Raw genomic sequence first — 20,843 nt, forward strand, 5'->3', positions numbered from 1 at the left:
TAATAGCACACAACATAGCAGCAGTGCTGAATAAACAAAATACTGTAGCAGACTGAAGGTAAAATGCAATGTAGCAGAATGAACAGAAATTAGACTGGGATGCCACGGATAACTGCGAGCACGAAGGACAGTGTTCTGAACTCTTTAATGGCTCCGCTGCCCTTCAAATACCAATATTAAAATGTAGTGCCTGGAGCAGCGTGAGAGCCTTCTCACTGCAATGTACAGGACTGGTATTGATGTACTCATTTACTGTTTCCTTTGTGAACCTGCCCATCAGAAGAGACCAGGAAGAACAGTTTGTTTGCTTAGGTGAGGGTAGGGCAAATGAAAGAGGTGCAGCCATTTCCTTTCACCAGAGAAGGATAGTTAAGAACGCAGTCCTTGCAAATGACACATCTTGTCACTCTCCTTAGACGGAGTGGGAGGTGAGCAAGGGTGAAAAAGCAAAGGGTGTGATCAAAGCAAGGCAGTAGAGAAACAGAGTCCAAACTACGAGGAAGAGTCTGGCTATTTTTTCCTCAGCCTTCAAATAAAACTTCCATTATCTGGATATCTGTCAACCCTAGAAAGGCTTGGGAGAAGCAAAGCAGACAACATGCGGTCAAAGAAGGGGGCTGAATTCTTTATGCTCAGTGTGGGTGAGTAACAGTATTCTCCTACGAGTAGTATGCTAGTAGAGATGTACAGGGAGATAGCTTACTAGGTCAGCTGAAATCTGGTTTCTGTGAATTTCTCTCAGTACAAACTTCAGGGCCTTGTAATGCAAAAATTTGCACAGTTTATGGATTTTGTCGTGCAAGATCCAGACATCTTATCTGAACTATAGTACTGTTGTTACTGGGATATAGCATATTCTCTGTATTTAAACCATAACACGATGTAATTTGGCACAGATGATTTGTCCATTCATTGCTACTGCATCCATTGCTATTGCTTGTATCTGTGTTCAAAATGTTTGGAATATGGAAAAAAGCACATCTCTGATGAGATAGACCTCTGAAATTTGGAGGGACAGGCCACACAACCCCACCCCAGGCCTTTGGCATCTTGTGAATATTTTGAATGTGGATTTTTTTATCTATTCAAATGACACCCTTGCGGCTGTGGATTCCCATAGCGTGCTACTTCAGTGCTGTACAGTTCCCCTTAGAGCTAGATTAGAAAAAAAAACACCATGCCATTATAAAGCAGCAAGGCTAGCCTAGCACACTGCTCTGCCATGATTTTCATCATACTAATTTGTTTACATCGGGGTGCCCAAACCCCGGCCCTGGGGCCACTTGCAGCCCTTGAGGACTCCCAATCCGGCCCTCAGATTGCCCCCAATCTCCAATGAGCCTCTGGCCCTCCGGAGACTTGCTGGAGCCCTTGTTGGTCTGATGCAACTGCTCTCAGCGTCACCGCCAACTGTTCAACCTCTCACCTGAGCTGTGGGACAAGGTCTCCCTCCACTGCTTGCTGTTTCACATCTGTGATGCAGCAGCGGCAGCAAAGGAAAGACTGGCCTTGCTTTGTGCAAGGCCTTTTATAGGCCTTGAGCCTATAAGACCTTCATTCATCATATGTTCCATCTCTAATATATTCATTTATGTAAATTTATTCAAATTTGAAATGTAAATTAATTTTTTCCCCAGCCCCCATCAGTGTCAGAGAGATGATGTGTGCCAACAAGTTTGGACACCCCTGGTTTACATCATGTTGGAGAGGACATTCTGACACTGCCTCGAAAACAGATAAAATCTGAGTACAGCAATAACTTGCACTTTTGTCTGGTTAGGGACCAGAGCATGGATGAAAGTCAAAAATGGATGGATGTCAAAACATAGCCTTATTTAACTCGCACATTTATTTTGCCTGGTGAAAAACATTAATAACTACCCCATAACACATGCAAATGTATGCAAAAGTGAAATAAAAGGAAATAAAATAAATTTCTTTTATTGTTTGTAAATGCTGCTGTAAATGTGTTTTTGTTTTTAAATCATGTTTAACTGTGTTGTTTTTAATCATTGTTGTAAGCCATCTTGTGTCCCTTCGGGGAGAAAGGCGGGGTATAAATGAAGTAAATAAAATAAAATAAAAATAAGAAAATTGCTGAACATCATGGAAGGTTGGAGGAAATTGGATGAAACAGGAAAGTACATGGATGAAATTTGAAGCGTGGTTATAATTGAAACAGCTGAAAAGCAAAGCAATAAAAGTCAAGAAATTGATGTACTTAGGTTAAGTAATGGACTTTCTAAGGTCACCGGCAAAGGGCTTTCTTGTCTTGCTGTCAGAGCCTTTCACTGGTGATGCTAAGGCCTGAAGTCTGAACCTTTTACATTCAATGCATGTGCTGTGACACTGAACTATCGTACCTTTGTGGCACCCCTCAGAATATCCAAGTATAGCTAAGATTAGATTTGAAGGGGGAGGGACTTTCTTAACTGTGATAATACATGTGTATTCACAAGATATTGTTGTCAGAAAAATTATGCATCCTGAGTCTGTCCTGTCTGTTTGAAATGGTGTTGCATATCTTTGAAGTGTTATTCAGGGTTTTGTTTTTTGTTTCCAGACCGAAGGGCTTATTGTATTTGTCAATCATACATGATGAAAATTCCCACCACTTTGGGCAACAGTTTGCCAGAATGGTGAATGGCAAATTGCAAAAATAAAATAATAACAGGGAGAATTGGAGTTTGTGGCATGGTTAATAATATTACAGTTTGGTTCATGGTTACAAAGGTCATGGGGGACTCAAGGTGTGTCCTCCAGACTAGCTATCTTTTTACTGTTTGCAAGATCAGCTGCTGATAATTGTGCTGTGAGGTGACACAGAGTGTCCTGGAATCTGTCACCAAATTCTTGGCTTTTTTCATGCAAAAACATGCATCTCATTCCTGTGCATATGTTCAGGAAACCACAAAGACTTGTTCTGGGACAGCAGTTGATTAAACTGAAATGAAATAAAGGATGACAAGTGCTGGCTTGGCCACACCTTAAAACTCCACAAAACTGTGCACTGAATTATGGCAGCCATCACAGAATACTGCGTATAATATAAAATACACAAAGCAATTTACAAAGAAATTATGGTCACCTGGAATTCAACAAGTGTAGCTTTCCTCTTCCCTGAACTCTATTCCAGGAAAAGCAATTGCTATTGAACTCTTGTGAGTCATGCCCCCTGGAAAGCTGTTGTTGAAAAAGGGTGGTATCTTCACCCTAAACATAATCAGGATGCATTAGTATTGGCAACCTTCAGTCTCGAAAGACTATGGTATCGCGCTCTGAAAGGTGGTTCTGGCATAGCGTCTAGTGTGGCTGAAAAGGCCAATTTGGGAGTGACAATCCCTTCCACACTGGGAGCAAGTGCAGTCTGTCCCTGGTCTGTCTCCCTGGCTATGGGCCTTCCTTCTTTGCCTCTTTGCCTTAGTCTGTTGGCAAAGTGTCTCTTCAAACTGGGAAAGGCCATGCTGCACAGCCAGCCTCCAAGCAGGCTGCTCAGAGGCCAGGGTTTCCCACTTGTTGAGGTCCATTCCTAAGGCCTTCAGATCCCTCTTGCAGATGTCCTTGTATCACAGCTGTGGTCTACCTGTAGGGCGCTTTCCTTGCACGAGTTCTCCATAGAGGAGATCCTTTGGGATCCGGCCATCATCCATTCTCACGACATGACCGAGCCAACGCAGGCGTCTCTGTTTCAGCAGTGCATACATGCTAGGGATTCCAGCACGTTCCAGGACTGTGTTGTTAGGAACTTTGTCCTGCTAGGTGATGCCGAGAATGCATCGGAGGCAGCGCATGTGGAAAGCATTCAGTTTCCTCTCCTGTTGTGAGCGGAGAGTCCATGACTCACTGCAGTACAGAAGTGTACTCAGGACGAAAGCTCTGTAGACCTGGATCTTGGTATGTTCCGTCAGCTTCTTGTTGGACCAGACTCTCTTTGTGAGTCTGGAAAACGTGGTAGGATGCATAAAGATGCAAAAGGATGCATAAGAGTTTATCACAAACTTTTTATGGGCTTGCCACTTGGAGTAAATACAAACACTTGCAACATGAGAAACTTGTGTACAGTATTCAATGAATCAGGCTGCAGTCCTAACCACACTTTCCTGAGAGTAAATCCCATTGAACAAAATAGGACTTACTTCTGAGTAGACCTGGTTAGGATTGTGCCCTCAGTTAAGTAGCTGCAGTGCCTTCCTCGCTTTTGTTTTATTTAGTTTTTTAAAACATACTTATTGAATTCTGCTACTGAAATACTTGATTTTAAGATTTTAAGAGCCTGTGTGTGAAAGATATATGTATGTTAATCAAGCTCAAGCACACTGATCAGATGACCAGTATTGAGTTTGACACTGGAAGGTGCCAAGACCAGACTCGGGGTCAGATCAAGGTCAACCCAGGCACTGGCCACAGATTCATGCCTCTCAGAGGGCCCAAGAGACAGATGCCAAGAGATGCCTTAGACCTATCAGAGGGCCTAAGGCGGGGTGCCCAAATCATTTGCAGCCCTCAAGGACTCCTGGCCGTTTTGGCCAACATGACTACTCTCAGCATGAGGGCGACTGTTCGACCTCTCATGTGAGCTGTGGGACGAGGGCTTCCTCCACTGCTTACTGTTTCATGTCTGTGATGCAGCAGTGGCAGTGAAGGAAAAGCCAGCCTTACTTTGTGCAAGGCCTTTATAGGCCTTAAGCTATTGCAAAACCTTCATTTATTCATATAAGTTCCATCTCGAATATATTTATTTATGTAAATTTATGTAGTTATTCAAATTTTAAATGTAAATTAATGCTTTGCCCCTCCCCCCGGCCCTGGACACAGTGTCAGAGAGATGACCCTCTTGCCAAAAAGTTTGGACGCCCCTGGCCTAAGGCATCAAGAGACAACACTTGAGACCAGGCTGCCCAGTGCCTGCAGCCTGTTGCAGTAATGGTGCAATTCTCTCAGCTGATAACGAAAATGAGTGCAGAATGCATCCTCCAGTGGCACTGAAAGTGAAACTGCGACTGCTGCTTCTGCTCAGTAAATCTGCTGACCTGGGAGCCCTCAAGGGGCCCAAGGCCTGCCCATTCATGAAGCCAACTAAAGTGGTCACCTTAAGCTGCAGGTTGGTGGGGAGAGGGCATCTCTGTCTGCCTACTTGTCACCACTATCCTTCCTTCCTCTCCCTGGATTGGAAAAGCAACAGGGGGACATTGATGAAGAGGAAATGAGGAGGGAAGGAGAGTGCTGAGCTGGAACCCTGGAGAGTGAGGAGCAGAGGCTGGTGTATATCATTGGGTAAAGGGGAGCAGCATTTGTCATGCTACCAAAGGAACCAAGAGCTCTTGGACTAGTCCTGGGGGGGGGGGGAGGGCTCTGCCTAGGGAGCCACCAAAACCTGGCACTTGCAGGCACAACCTGTTCTGCCTCCAGTCATGCATAAGAGACACTTCATGATCCATTTCTTTCTGGCATTACAGATAAATATTTAAACAAAAGCACAGCTTCTGTTTAATGTTCTTATAAAATGATGCATTAGTTTTAGGGTGCTGTGAGTGCTTTCCTCCAGTAGGTTACCTGAGAATGCCAGGTGCAAAGGAGTGACACCAGGATGTAGGTCTCTTGTCTTGTGGGCTCCTTGAGGTATCTGGTGGGCCATTGGGAGATATAGGAAGTTGGACTGGATGGGCCTTTGGACAGTTCCAGCAGGGCTCTTCTTATGTTCTTATATTCTTGCACGCCCCTTTGGTACTCTAGAATTGCTTCCACACTAGCCCTCCTCTCTTGAATTGCCATCCTCACTTTTCACTCACTTTTTACTGGGTATCCAGTTGATGACTTTGTAAAACACAATAAAACAAACTAAGGAAGAATCTGAAGGGTGGGGTGCTTAACCCCTTCCCTTACTGCAGATCATAGTAGTAGTAGTAGTCGTAGTAGTCGTCGTCGTCGTCGTCGTCGTCGTCGTCGTAGTAGTAGTAGTAGTAACTTTATTGTCATTGTGCTAAAGCACAACAAAATTTATGCACCCTTGAGATACAAGCATAAATATACTTGTTTATGCTTCACATTTGTATGGCATGGCAGAGTAAACAAAGTGCTCCAAGGTTCACATCATTTTGATGAAATACTTACAACAAGCCTGTAAGGGCCCCATACTGCAGCTGAGGCTGAAAAGGCTTAAGGTCAACTAGGGAATACATGCTAGAAGTGAGATTTGGACTGGGAAAATCCTGATTCAGTGCCCAATCCTATCCAACTTTCCAGCTCCGGTACAGCCACAATGCAGCCCCATGGTAAGGAACACATGTTCCCATACCTTGAGAAGGCCCCACTGACTGCTCCTCCACCAAGTGGTGCACACCCCACTGGCACAACTGCACCAGCACCAGAAAATTGGATAGGATTGGGCCCTCTTAGCCAGTACTCTACATTAACTACACTATTAGCCCGATCCTAACCAGCAGCATAGCTAGAAGGAGTGCCCCCCTGACTGGGCCGCCACCTGTACCCCTCCAGATGTGACAGGAGCTGTACTCTGGTTGCATTTGCAGAATGTTCTGAGGTCTGGACATGCCTGGAGTGTTGAGAATGGGGGGGGGCAGGATCTCAGTGGCTGCAACAGGGGCGGCATTGCTGCCCCTCATGAAGCATCCTTGTGACCCCCCTCCTGCTACACAACTGATCCTAACTAAATCCCCATGAAGTGATGCAGTGGCACTGCCACGGGCTATGGTGCATCCTGTGAGGCATTTTCACCCTAGGGTAAGCCTCTGACTTGTGCAAGTTGTCTCACCGGTGCAGGTTTGCATTGATCTGTGCAGGTGGATCAGGCCCAGAAAGGGCATTGGGTTTCGCCAAACCTGCCCCTCTCTCAGCCCTGATCCACCCACCTCACCTGTCCTCTCATTCCACCTTCTCCCCACACCGTTCAACCCCATCCCCACCCTCCCACTACCCTGAACTGCCCCCTGCTCTGGGTTTAGCTGCTTCAGCAGGTCTCCATTGCACTGCTAGTATGCGCAGGAAGGGTCCAGCCTTTCCAGCTCCCTGCACTGCCACAAAGTGCTTTGCAGCACTTCTGTGGCAGCCAGCACCAACAGAAAGACACCTACTACCAGCATTACTGATAAGCCGGATGGGGCTGTAACTCTACACTGACTGCAGTGGTCCCTCCCCAGCACATAATTCACCCTTCTATAGCAGTGGTGTCCAAACGTTTTGGCAGGAGGGCCACACCATCTCTCTGACACTGTGTCGGGGGCCCTGGGGAAAAATATGAACTAATTTACATTTCAAATTTGAATTTACATAAATGAATATATTAGAGATGGAACTTATATGAATGAATATAGGCCTGTAAAAGGCCTTGCACAAAGCAAGGCTGGCCTTTCCTTTGCTACTGCTGCTGCATCACAGACATGAAACAGCAAGCAGTGGAGGGAGCCCTCATCCCACAGCTCACGCAAGAAGTCGAACAGTTGCCCTCCCGCTGAGAGCAGTTACGTTGGGCAAGCAAGGGCTCCAGCAATTCTCCAGAGGCCCAGAGGTTCATTGGAGACTGGGGACTCCCCGCAGGCTGGATTGGGAGTCTCCGAGGGCCGCAAGTGGCCCCCGGGCTGGGGTTTCGGCACCCCTGTTCTATAGGGACACTAGTTGATGAAAGGGCATATGGGGAAGATCTGGATCAGAAAAATGGTGGGCAGGAAAAAGGTTAAGCCTGCCTACCTTTCTCCTTACCAATTCTCCCTCAAAATTAGCCCCATAAACTCTCTCTCTCTCTCTCTCTGTGTTTTAATGACCTTATGTTCTTATGCGTGTGGTCGGTCTGTGGAACTCCTTGCCACAGGATGTGGTGCTGGCGTCTAGCCTAGACGCCTTTAAAAGGGGATTGGACAAGTTTCTGGAGGAAAAATCCATTACGGGGTACAAGCCATGATGTGTATGCGCAACCTCCTGATTTTAGAAATGGGTTATGTCAGAATGCCAGATGCAAGGGAGGGCACCAGGATGAGGTCTCTTGTTATCTGGTGTGCTCCCTGGGGCATTTGGTGGGCCGCTGTGAGATACAGGAAGCTGGACTAGATGGGCCTATGGCCTGATACAGTGGGGCTGTTCTTATGTTCTTATGTTCTTATGACCTTGGACATCTATTACATGCCATGTGTAGCCAGCTCCTCACCCTAGCCTAGCTGGTATGAGAGACACAAGTAAGCCTCTATCACACCTCTGGTTCCTGGGCAATCTGAGATCCTTCCATGGAGATAATAGGTTTAATAAAGAGTACTATCCTCTGCCAGGCCGGTAGTTAGAATTCTAGAGGTGGGTGGGCAACTATTTTTTCAGCGTGGGCAATTATGTCAGGTATATATACTGGTGTGCAAAATTAAAGGATAAGTATGGAGAAACATCACTGTAAATGCAAGGGTGGGCATACTGCTGACTCAGGGTGGGCAATGCCCACCCTGGCTCCCCTTTAGTTACAGCCCTGTCCTCTCCTCCCATTTTTGATGGGATTTGTTGATTAAAATGATTCAGTCAGCCTTCTCCCTTTCTATTCTAGGTCCAAACCAACTTTTTCAGCTGTATAGTCAATTTTAACTTGTTTGTTCAGCTGAGGATAAAAAAAGCATCAGAGGATAGTAATGTCATGAACATCACAGGTAAAGGGAAAAGAAATACAATATATCGGGAAGAAGACATGCCAGGATTTAACAAAACAGGGAGTTGTCAAAGCCCAAAGAAAAATGCAGGGATGATGCTTTGTTCTGAAGGATTTTCCAGTGTTAAAACTGGATTACAACAAGCCAGTCAAAGAATATCAGTACAACAGAGGAGATAAAAGAGACGGCACCTAGGAAATTAACCCACTGCATGCCCATTGCCAAGCAACCTATTAAAGCCATGATTTGCACACCAGGCCTTTCAAATCTCATCTACAACAGCTGGTATTGGAAAAAAAAGTACAATTTGCTTCTTGACTTTCAAATGGATGATCTCATTAAAAATGTCTAACTTCACCATTCTCAACCCAAATTGGTGGGTGTTGGGTTATCTGAGGCAAAACTTGGTTTTTGCAAGCTTTTTCGTCTTTGCTGTTTCTCCCTGTGGTTCCTAATGCCAGGCTAGCCCCTGTCACTAGCTAAAGCACTTCAGAGGGGTTGACACATTTGTTGGATTGGTGGCAGCATTGCTCATTGGATCTTAAACTATCAGTCCTCTGAGTGTAATGGAGGAAGGCAGTCCAGAAAGCTCTAAACTAGCAGACCTGGAGGTGGAGAGCACAACACTGTACTATTAGACCACGTGTATAAGTCCAGCCCTTATTCATATTGCCCTACCAACAAAAGTAATTCTCAGTCATGCTGCCTGAAAATAATGGTATGAGAGAAGGCCTTCATGCATCAAGAAGAAGTATGAGAAAAGACACAGAAAGTGGGCCAATTGGCTAGTTGGGTTACGACAGATTGGTCATATAATTTGGGTTATAATCTGGGTTACCACATAATCTGGACACCCCCCCCCATTGTAAGTACTCCTTAGTAATGTTCATTCCATGCATATAGCTGCCACATGGAGGTGGGGGTGGGAGTTTAGTGACTGGGCCTGCTCCCAGGACTGGTGACACATGACAGGTTGATAGGTAGAGGTGGGGTTTTTTTGTGATAACAAATAAAAACACATAACACTGCTTTATGCACTTCTCATTTTTGTTTAAAAAAAAAATCTGCAAAATCTGCAAAAAAGTAAAACCATTCTCTACCACTTTTACATACGAGTAGATTATCCCTTATCTGGAAATCTGAAATCCAGACTATTCCAAAATCCAGACATTTTTGTCAAAGACTTTTTTTAAACTTCCTGTGGTGTAAATACTGGAAGGTCTTGTGCTCATTCCCACATACAGTGCAGGTACAAGCTGTAAGTTCTGTTTTCTGCTCTGTGGTGTATACCTGTAAATGTCAAAAAAGTTGACATTGAAAAATGTCACAGAGGCCAGCAGACACCCATAACAGTGAAAAGAGTAAGAGTAAGCATTGTATTTATGTAACTATTTTGAAATCCAGACACCTTCCCATCCCAAGCAGTCCAGATAAGGGATACTCAGCCTGTATTCTCTAATACCTCTACATGCATGTGGCTGCATGCATGTAGAGGTGTAAATGCACCCTTGGAATAAAAACACATGCTTTCTGCACTTCTAACTTCAGAAAACACTTGAAATCTGTGAAAAAAATAAAACCGTTTTCATCCACCTCTACTGAAGGAGCATGGCTTGAGGGCCCAAGTCACTGTTACCCATGCCCCACCTGTCTGCAGTGGCCATGCCCCACCTGTCTGCAGTGGTGGCTGCTTTGCCCCATCACCTTGTAAATGTCCTGTGGCTCACTTAGCAGTGGGGAAGGGAGCAGCAGCCTCAGTGGTCCATTCTCCTTCCTGGTAGTGGCCCTTTTAAAATAGCCAAATGTGTCACCTCAAAGTAGCATCAGGAGCTGGGGTATCTGGAGATTTTAAAATAATTGGCCTGGGAAAGAATATGGACCATTGCAGAGGCTGCTCTCCTCTCTATCTTCTGGTAAATTACAGGACACCTACCGGAATATGGGCAGGGGCAAAGCCACTGCTGCAACACAAAAGCGTTCTCCTTCATGCTGCAGCTGCAGCGAATATGCAAAGAGTAACTATCTTTCTGTCTCCTGCCTGCCTGACTTCTGAGCAGGTGACAGATTAGCTGGCATGTGCACATATAAAGGGGAGGGGCAGCAGGTTTTGTGCCTAACTCTGACATCCATACATAGGGATGAAGGTGAGAATTGGGTTTCTATTTGTGTACATGTACATGTGTAGATCTTACTGCACAATCAGGAATCCTGATTATAATCTATCAGGGTTCTCAAAGGCATGAAAGAAGCTATGCATGTACGGTAAGGGCCAGGATCAGTTGGCACACAGAGATTAGGGGTGGAACTGGCTGACAAGATCCCCACTCTCTCTCCATGTATTGGGTATATAGTACATGTAGAGTCAAACATGAATATTGTATGCCAATAGCACATTTGGCCTATGTTCTCAGCTTTGTATCTGGATCCAAAGCACCTTTATTCAAGAGTCAGTCCCAGTGTGTTCAGTGGGACTAACTTTCTAGTAAGCATGCACAGAATTTCAGCCTTAGATTACTTTTCATTTCCTGCCTCCATGTTTTTGAGAAAGACCTAAGAGTAGGGAGAAGGGTAGGAACACCACAAGCCATTCTTCACCATGAGCCAATCTTCATAAAGCCCCCTTGTCTTTATCTCAGGAAAATCCCCAGTTAGGTAGGAGGACAGGAGGCTTCCAGGTTACCTTGGTAACAGGAAAAATACAACTTTCTGATAGGCTCCTGCTGTGCACGGGGTTTTCTGAGCACAGGTTTTTTTTTCTACTTACGTTTCTGGGGAAAAAATTCTCAAGCAAGCAAGCATATTTGTTTGCATTGTACTTCCACTGGAGCATCTCTCTCTCTCTGGTTTTATGACCTCATTATGAACCCAAGCCTGGAGGAACCAGTTTCTCCAGCACAACTGAACTACCCCAGAAATACGGTAATAATAATGTACACAGCAGGAAACAAAAGCCTTGTGGGCACCCAAGTGCTGATATGGAATCTAAGCCCTGCCTACTGACACCAAATTCACTTTTCCTTTGTACATAAGGAATCATCCGGCTAGCTGGATGGGGCCCGCCGTGAGGTGAGAAGGCATGCCTGTACCTGTGGAAATTGGATAGAGAGAGGTGATGGGTGGAACCTGCAATATTAAAAAAAGAAATGTGACCGGTGTGAGTTGGGAGTGGTACTAATAAAGACCTAACGATTCAAGGACTTTGTCCTTCTTCAGTTGTTTCCTTTTACAGCCCCAATGCACTTTATTGCTGTGAGTCAACACATTCAGCCTCATCCATTCTGGAAAGTAGAAAAATGAAAAAGAATAGATCTAAGAAGAGAAACCTAACATATGAGATTTTTGTCTCTAATCCTATACACTTAACTATACATGTATAGCCTATCCATTTACATGGGAATTGAAGAATTCGTGCCTATAGCCCCTTCCATAGAGGGAGACTAAGGGCCCAATCCTATTCAATTTTCCACACTGATGCAGCCTCAATGCATCTCTGAGGTGAGGGAACAAATGTTGCCATACCTTAAGGAGGCCTCTGTGACTGCCTCCCTAACACAGAAAGCAGTGCATACCCCATTGGCACAGCAGCACCGGCACTGGATAGGATAGGGACCTAACCTAACCTACAATCCTAACCACACTTTCCTGAGAGTAAACCCCATTAGACAAAATAGGACTTACTTCTGAGTAGACCTGGTTAGGATTGTGTAACTAAACATCAACAGGAAGCAGGAACTGTCCTGCTTCCTGTTAACTTTCTGATTCGCCTCCATGACGCGTGCAAGCTATATGTCTGCAGGTTGTGTTCTTTAGAGAAGCAAGAATGTTCTTTTGTTAAGCAAGAAACACCCATGCTTCAAGTACTACTACACACACACACACAAAGGTAACAGGCACATGGGGGGCACTGGGGCTTCTATTTACATAGGGCTCCCCCATATCTGCAGTTTCGATATCCGCTTGGGAGGGACAGAACCCCCCCCCCCCACAGATATGGGATGATGTCTTTATTAAAATTCAGTGCTTTTAAGATAAGTTTCTATGCTCTCTCCCACTCTCCAGATTAAAAACATATTTAAGTTATCTTTATAGTTAAAGTTATAGTTAAAGCTCTGTTGGAGGCAGGTACATTTACCTATACTTATGTTCCTTGAGCTTTAGGCTATGATGTTGCAAGGTGTTGCAAGGTTCAAAAGCAAGACTCAGTAGTCAAGGGTGATCGTCTGCAAGCTTTTATTTCATTGCCAGCAACAGGCGTCTCAAGGGACTCCTGTCCAAAGCACTGAGAGCATGTGTCAATCTTAACCAGACCCTTTATAACATTTTGGGTCCTTTGTTTGAAGATTTGAACTTCCCATTGGCTGAAGTTTGACATCATAGATGGGGCTAACTCTTAATAGGCTGTAGATAGCCTTAGAGACATTTGATTGGTGAGCTTCAAGTTACAGGTTCCAAATAAGACAAAATTATACATTTAAACATATGGCATACATAGTTTTCAAGAACCAGTAGAGTGCACTGTAACCTTATTTTATTCAGAACTGACCTTTTTGGCAAGTTTTCAGATCTATTTCTTGGCATACATCTCCTTTAGGATGGCCTTGTCTAAGCCACCTGCCTTATCTCTTCTCCTGTTCTCAGCAAAACACTGTGGGTCTCTCTGCCAACCTTTGTTAAGCAAGGTCCTTTGAACTTGCTTTTACTCTATGCCTTAATTCTATTTGTGACCTGTTACTTTGAGTACATTTAAGGGATGTAGAGTGATATAACTTTCATATATTTTAACATAAACAAGCCAAACTCTCACTGTATATAAGATTTCTTTCAAGTGAGAAATCCATTTCTCATTTACCTTTAAACAAATTACATGTTCTCTATGTCAGTTACAACTCAAACAGGGACTTTCTCATGAATGTTTTTGCTTATCTCATTAAATGTATTCTTTTCTAAACTGTCTCATAGGTGTTTGTATCTCGCTAGCTAAAAAACACTATTTCAGCCTGCCAACTAAAGCTTTCCCTTACTACAATGTTGCAAATATGTTTGTTTTCCCTGCTTGTAACATCTTGGCTTGCCCACATACTGCTGCCAAAAAAGAGTTTTATCTTTGAGATGCAACTTTTCCAAATTCCAAAGTCTATGAACCTAGCAAAACAGCCTTCTAAGCTGTTTCTGTGAGACTGACAATGGTTTTTTTTAACTGGAAATGGCTTTCATCATGCTATGTGTTTCTATGATTTAATTAAACATTTTAATAAAATCAGACAGTTAAAACTTACTTATAATAGCTACTATATGTTGGTTACACTTTAAGGACAATATCTATTTAAAGCTTTGAAGAATAACTGACAGACATGCAAACATGGTGATATTTTTGGCACTTCTGTGAGACTTCTGTGTTCTGAAATAATTCTTCCAGTGTTTTAATATAAGGCTTCTAGCTAAGACTGTCCTTTGCTCTGAAAAGCATGAAAGAATAATAATTTAAAACTGTAAATGCTAAGATGGGCATTCTTCTGCTCATTGTTATCTGTTTTAGTTTGCAATTCAAACAGAGAGCCTCAATGGCAGGAGTTTCCCAGTATCCTCCTATGTGCTCCCGCCTCCCCCTTACTTTCAAAGGGAATATGTTCTAAAATTTATCTCTTGCTAGATGCCTTGTTATGCTGCCAAGAGCGACCTTGACATTTAGCCAATTCAGCAGAGCTTGCCAGTTTTCAATTTTTAAGCATTTTCCCTAAATGAAAATGTGTGGCTTTTTAACCTATTAAGCTTTTAAGCATTTGCCCTAATGATTTGCCCTAATGGCACATTACCCTGGTCATCCTGTATTACCCTCTATCAATGATACTTGCTGTAGTTTTATGGTTTATGAGGCTGCAGAGTGGGATACTTTGGTGTGAGTTTTTGGGTATCAGTGTACATAGATTTTTCATTCCTTTGAGAAAGCCCCACTTAGTTTGGGGCAACACGTCAGGAAACTTCTTGAAGTCTGTGGGCCTGAGAACCCCACAAATGAATTTCTCTTTTAGTGATCTTTATAGTTGTGGCAGCAAGAAGGGCCAAGGAAATACCAAAGGCCAGGAGGTGTTTGCATTCTTGCTCCCTCATGATCTGGTGCAAACTCTCAAGGGAAGAGCATTTAAATGTTCTCAGAGATGCACTAACCCATTGAGGCCCAAAACTAAAAAAACATTTAAAATAATCTTGTTTGCTTTTGAAATCCTTGTCAGGGGACTTCAGAGCACAGGTATATACCTTCAGAAAAAGTTCCAGGTGCTGAAACAGAATGGTCAGTTTGTGCACCACTAGGTCATAGAGCTGTTTTCTGTATTGGTGTTTTTGTGCACCTACTGGACATACAGGTGCGCCCTGGTATCCCTGGGAGTTCTGTTCTGCAACACCCCCCCCCCCAGTTAACTGAAACTGCAAATATCCAGGGATGGTCCAGCCCGGCCTTCCAAGGGCAAGAGGAGCTAGGTTCCCCCTGCCTCTGGAGGGTATTCTGAGCCCCGCAGAGGTCGCTTGCGTCTACCAGTGGCCAGGTGACTGTTAAATGACTGTTTAAAGACTTTAAATGACTGTTTAAAGAAGAAAACTATGATTTGATGAAAAACCAGAAATTATTATTATTTCTTTAAAAAGTCATTCTGAGGCCCGCAGAGGCCATTGGCAGAGGTACTCAGTCTCTGTGGGGCTCAGAATACCCTCCGGAGGTGAGGGGAGCCCAGGTCCCTTCACCTCTAGAGGGGGCGTGTGGGGTGCACACAGATTCAATCTGCGGTTAACAGAAACCGCTGATAAGAAATGCACAGATACGGGCCCCCCACTCTATTATGTACCACCTTTAGATTATAAGTTCAGAAACCAATATCTGTTCATTACAAACATGATGTTTGAAAATGGTTGAAAACAACTAAAGCCAGAAAACAATATTACTTAATACTTAACCAATGCATACAGTACGAAAACTTTGAGATTGAGACAAACTTTGAAACAAATGGACAAACCAGACAAACACAGAAATCAAATTGGATCATGTGGACTGAAGGCCAGTATGAAATGGCTTCTGAGGAATCCTAGTTGTTAGCACCTCATTGGCCACATCATGCAGCTTCCTGATCCAAAAATCAGGTCATGACCCACTGGTGGATTCTGACACACAATTTGAACAATGTGGCATGACCAATGAAACAGGTCACACACCATTTTACCTTTCAGCTTCCTGACCTTGGCAGGCCCTGGAACCACTGTGGATGATGCAGTGGGTTGCCAAGGTAAGGAGTTTGAGAACCCTGCCCTAGAGCAAACAGGTGAGTGAGATTCTTGCAGAAACATACCACGGCCTTATGCAGCACTTTAGTAGTGTCTGATCAAACCTGCTTCAGTGCAAGATGGTTTTCTCATTAAAAATTACCTTTTTTCCCCTCTCATTTTGCTTTCTCTTTATTTATTTATTTATTTTAGTGGTGGCAGCTATTCACAGTCTCAAGGTAGAAACACCCAAGAAAAAAATGGAAGTGAAAAGAGGAGGCAATGCCACACTTCCCTGCACTTTTCAAACTTCTGTTACCCCCGAAAAGGGCGACATCGTTTATTGGACAAAAGTGGCTACAGAGGTAGGCGATCATCATGTGTGACTTATGCCTGAGTGGCTATGAGATAATGGGAATGAATGAAGAAGTGTTTCAACCAGAGGATCCTCTCTGACCTTGAGACTGCATTTTCAAAGGTGTCTTTAGTTTTGACTGCAAAGGGAAAGGAGTACAAGTCCTCCTAGTATATTTTATTCCCAGATGGGCAGGAGGTCTTGTCTAGAGGGTTGAGCCTCCATTTGCCTGAAGATAACATCTGAAGGTCACCAGCTCGAGGCCACTGGCACCGTGAACGGCGAGACCTTGAAGTAGCTGACAAGCTGAGCTGAGTTATTCCACCTGCTCTTTGGAAGGAGCTGCTTGTCAGCTTGTGTGGGAGGACGCCAGAAAGTGATACAGACCACAAAAGTTCCATCTGAAATGTTGTGTGGTTCTTGAAAGATAGAACCTTTCTTTAATTGTAAAAATCCCTACGGGGATTTAAACAGCCTGCCTATGTAAACTGCCTTGAATTAAAGTCTGAGGAGAAATCTGACAACCAAGAAAGGCGGTATATAAATACCTGTATTATTATTATTATTATTATTATTATTATTATTATTATTATTATTATTATTATTATTATTATTATTATTACTGTTGTGCCATATAATAATTAGACCATCGCTTTGGCACCAATCCAATATGAGTTTCAGGCAACTAGTTGTATATAACAGCTGGTGACTCCAGGTGAAAATGTGCATCCCCATGCATCCAGATGCATCCAGTGTGGCCTAGATGAGTATCATCATGTGGTTGAAGATGTGCACCTGTATGTAATAGAAGTCGGCTTCTGCAAATAGATCTCTCTTGCTGGACTGGGACTTCTGTTTCTTTTGGCCTCACTTAACCCATTTATGATTCCCAAGGTCACCAGAGAGCTTTAAGGACTGGGTTTCAGCTAAGACAAATCATTATATCATACTGGCATGAGAGGAGGGGTGATGCTATTAAACTGCAATCCTGCATGATAGACATGAATTTAAGAGCTGGTGTTGAAGAGTGAATAGAGTGAATTTAGTGCAGGAGCCTTGGGCTCTAATCTTGCCGTAGCCATATCTTGCCTTAGCCTTAGTATATCATGCTTTAGCCATTTTCAGCAGATAGTCTTGTGCAGCCTTAGCCTCATGTATCCATCAGTAAAATGGGAATTACTTTGTGAGGGTAAAGAGGGTAACAGCTGCAAAGCAAATTAGTAAATAAAAATAGTGGGCTGAGAATGAAAAATGCTCTTCAGGTAGAACCCATAGATAAACACATAGATAGCTGAAATCAGATTGCAAATTCATTTTTCAGTACAGCCAACGATCAATTAAAAAACCTGATACAGTCTCGGTGAATTGCACCCTAAGAAAGTAAGCACCACTTAAGTCAATGAGACAAGTTAATCATGAGAGATGAACTTTAGAAGATGCCTTATACTAAGGCAGACCATTGGTACATCAAGCTCAGTTTTGTTGATGCTTGTAGCTTTCCAGGGTTTCAGACAGAAAATGTTTCTGCTGTGTCTGGAGATTGAACCTGGGGCCTTCAGAATGCAATGCATGTGCTCTGCTGTCACCCCATCTCTCCATCCCATTAATTTCAATGGATTTAGGAATCCTCACTTTCTTAAGATTCAATCCATTTAAAACTGCATTGTCTTTTAAACATGCACACTAATAAGAGGAGAGGAGAGAGGTTCAAAAGCATTTTAAATTGCATACATCGAGTATGCAAGTATACATTAAATACTGCCCAGAATTTTTTCTTAGCGAGGATAGATTATAGAAGGTTGCAATAGCACCTTATTTTGTCTAGCTGGAACAGCCTAGACATAGAAGGGCGTTTATTTTGGCCCGGCTTAATGCACTACCCTCAGCTGTACAGGAGGGACGGTATAAAAGGATCCCCTGGGCAGAGCGTTTTTGCCCATGTGGAATGGAACAGATAGAAACAACTGAACATGTTCTGTTGTGGTGTATTTATTACAAGAAGATACGTGAAGAACTTATTCCCCTTTGATTGGCCGACTTTTCGGATGCACAGAGCAACAATGTATGTATGTATTGTTATCTGATTCCAATCCTATGTTTACATATAGTGTCGCTAAATTTTTTACCGCTGCAATGGGCATTAGGAAATGGATTTTAAATATGGATGAACCTTTGTAGTTAGAGTATAGTCTGCTAGATATAATGGAACTGTTTTAGGGGAGATGGCTGGAAGTTGCTGCTGGGTATTTCAGAACTGTTTTAAACATAATTATAAACTGTTTTATTGTTTTAAATTTAATCATAATATATTGCATATTTTTGTATATCTATATATATGCTTATATATTTTGATATTTTATATGTGGCTGGTCTTATGACCGTAATAAAGATTTACTACTACTACATTAAATACTGTTAATAATGTTAATAATAATAATACATTGAATATATTTAACGGACACGTTAATCACATAATAAGCCCAGATATGTTTTGCTTTCCCCCCCTCTAAATAGCATGTATGCACTCCCCAGTTGTATCAGGACTATAGTGAGGAGTAGGGTTAAAGCCCCCTACCAAACCACTGTGGCCTCAATCCAGATTGATCCTTCTTCAATGTGTTCTGTGTACAAAAAGGGGAGAGAATTTTTTTTAAAAGGCAACTGCAGCAAAGCAAATGATGTATTAAGTTACAACCCAATCCTAACCAACTTTCCAGCACTGAGTCTTAAGGAGGCCTCTGTGATTCCCTCCTCACCCCCTCCCAGAATGCAGTGCAATTTCCCATTGGCATGGCTGCATCAGTACTGGAAAGTAGTTTAGGATCGGGCTGAGCATTTGTTTCAAATCATGAGAACTGAGCAAAGATGAAAGTCTCTTTGAAAAGTGTATATTGGTATATCATTTTACCTTCTCAAATATCATTTTTAATTGTTTTTACCTAATTGTATTTTTATGGATTTAATTGTTTTATTGTTATGTTATACACCATTTTGAGCTTTAAGAACAGCAGTATAAAAATATTGAATGAATGAATGAATGAATGAATGAATGAGAGGTTGTTGGGAAGGAGTGGGGGGGGGGTGTCAAAATGCCAGTATTAGTGAAAAAATGGTGCTGAACAAATGGTGATGACTGCTGCTTGGACTCTCTGAAAGGAGCCCCAGAGCCTATCTGAGCTTTTGTAATGCTCAGAGGTCTTTGGCAGGCTGAGAAAGGATATCAGTGAATGAGATAGGGAAATGTAGAGCCTTTCATCCTTTTTAGTGCATTTAACATTTGGAATACTGTAGTGGCAAACTAAAGATTTGCAACCCAATAATTAAGTCTTTTAAATGGAGTTGCCTTCTTCCTTTTCCAGATAGAAGTTATTAACATGTACCTTGATGATTATGGAACAATGGAAGGAATAGGCTATGAAGGTCGTGTGAGCTACTCTGGCAAGCCAAAAGATGGCGACCTCAGCTTCACCCTCAGTAAATTGACCATGGATGACAATGGAACCTACGAATGCTCAGTCCGCTTGCGTGCCGATCCCCCTGTGACACATGCATCAATGGATCTTGTGGTCCTGGGTAAGGCATTCTGCCCTTTGGATCAGTACCAGCCACATATCATGATTCAGTAGCACAGCACAGCACACAAGACGTAGTGCTTGAATGTACTTCACAAGAAAAGGGGACGTATGAATTAACGAATGAACTGGTAATCAGAAAGTTCTCTGCTTCCTAAAAGTGCATGGATTTAGTACCTTGTTGAAACAAGAAACAGGCACACACAGTAAGTCTTGATGAAATTATGTTGTGCTGTACCTTAGGTGAACTTGGATGTAAACCACACTTGCTTAATGAAGAGAGAACATGGAATGTTACCCAATTCTCTGTTAAAGTGGAATATGACAACTTAAAAGCCCAATTCAGTGGGCTATGAGTATCTGTGCTGCGGCTGCAGCGCTAGTGCTAGATGTTGTAAAAGTGCTGTAAAGCTCTTTTAGACACCCAGAGAGTAAGTTATGCCAGAAGAAAGGCCTACACCATCCCACAGGTGCCACACCTGCCCAATGGCCACTGGGGCAGGTGAGTAATATGCCGAGCGGGGTGTGTGGAGGGCATTCCAGAGGCAGGGAGGGAGTATTTTGGGGTGACGGGGGTGAAACAGTGGTGAGTCATTTCCAGGAGGGGGGCGGAGATGGCAGAGAAGGCCTCTGCCACATCCTAATCCCTATCCCAGGTGTGCCGGACTTACACAGGGCTACTCATTTCTGCGCCAGCTAAATACCTGGAACACTGAGCAGGCTGGGGTGCTATAAGGGATAAGGGAACAAACGTTCCCTTACCCTGAGGAGATTTCCTGCCTGCTCAGTTGCAGCACTGGAAACAGTGTAGGCTTGGCAGTCCTACTGCACCAGCGATGCATAGGATTGGGCTGTAAGATTCTAAGCATTAACAACATAGAGAATATTCATTGCAGGTTTTTGTTTTAAGGGAATACTGTAACATACAGGTCATTGCAGGTGGTGAGGAACAACATGCAGAACTGCAAACAATTAAATCAAAAGCAGAACATTTGTTAGAAACTCTCCAACACTACAACTTCTAAC

General features: G+C 43.2%; 1 protein-coding gene across 1 annotated transcript in view; it reads left to right on the forward strand.

The window, feature by feature from the left end:
• Positions 1-487: 487 nt before the first annotated feature.
• The window catches only part of GPA33 (glycoprotein A33), a 31,797-nt gene continuing 11,441 nt past the window's right edge, over positions 488-20,843 (forward strand). The window contains exons 1-3 of the mRNA XM_066620673.1: positions 488-641; positions 16,104-16,255; positions 19,605-19,818. Coding sequence (XP_066476770.1) covers positions 599-641; positions 16,104-16,255; positions 19,605-19,818 — 409 coding nt within the window. The 5' untranslated portion in view covers positions 488-598. The remainder of the gene's footprint in view (positions 642-16,103; positions 16,256-19,604; positions 19,819-20,843) is intronic.

The sequence above is a fragment of the Tiliqua scincoides genome, chromosome 3 (genome assembly GCF_035046505.1).
Source record: "Tiliqua scincoides isolate rTilSci1 chromosome 3, rTilSci1.hap2, whole genome shotgun sequence".
Lineage (NCBI taxonomy): Eukaryota > Metazoa > Chordata > Lepidosauria > Squamata > Scincidae > Tiliqua > Tiliqua scincoides.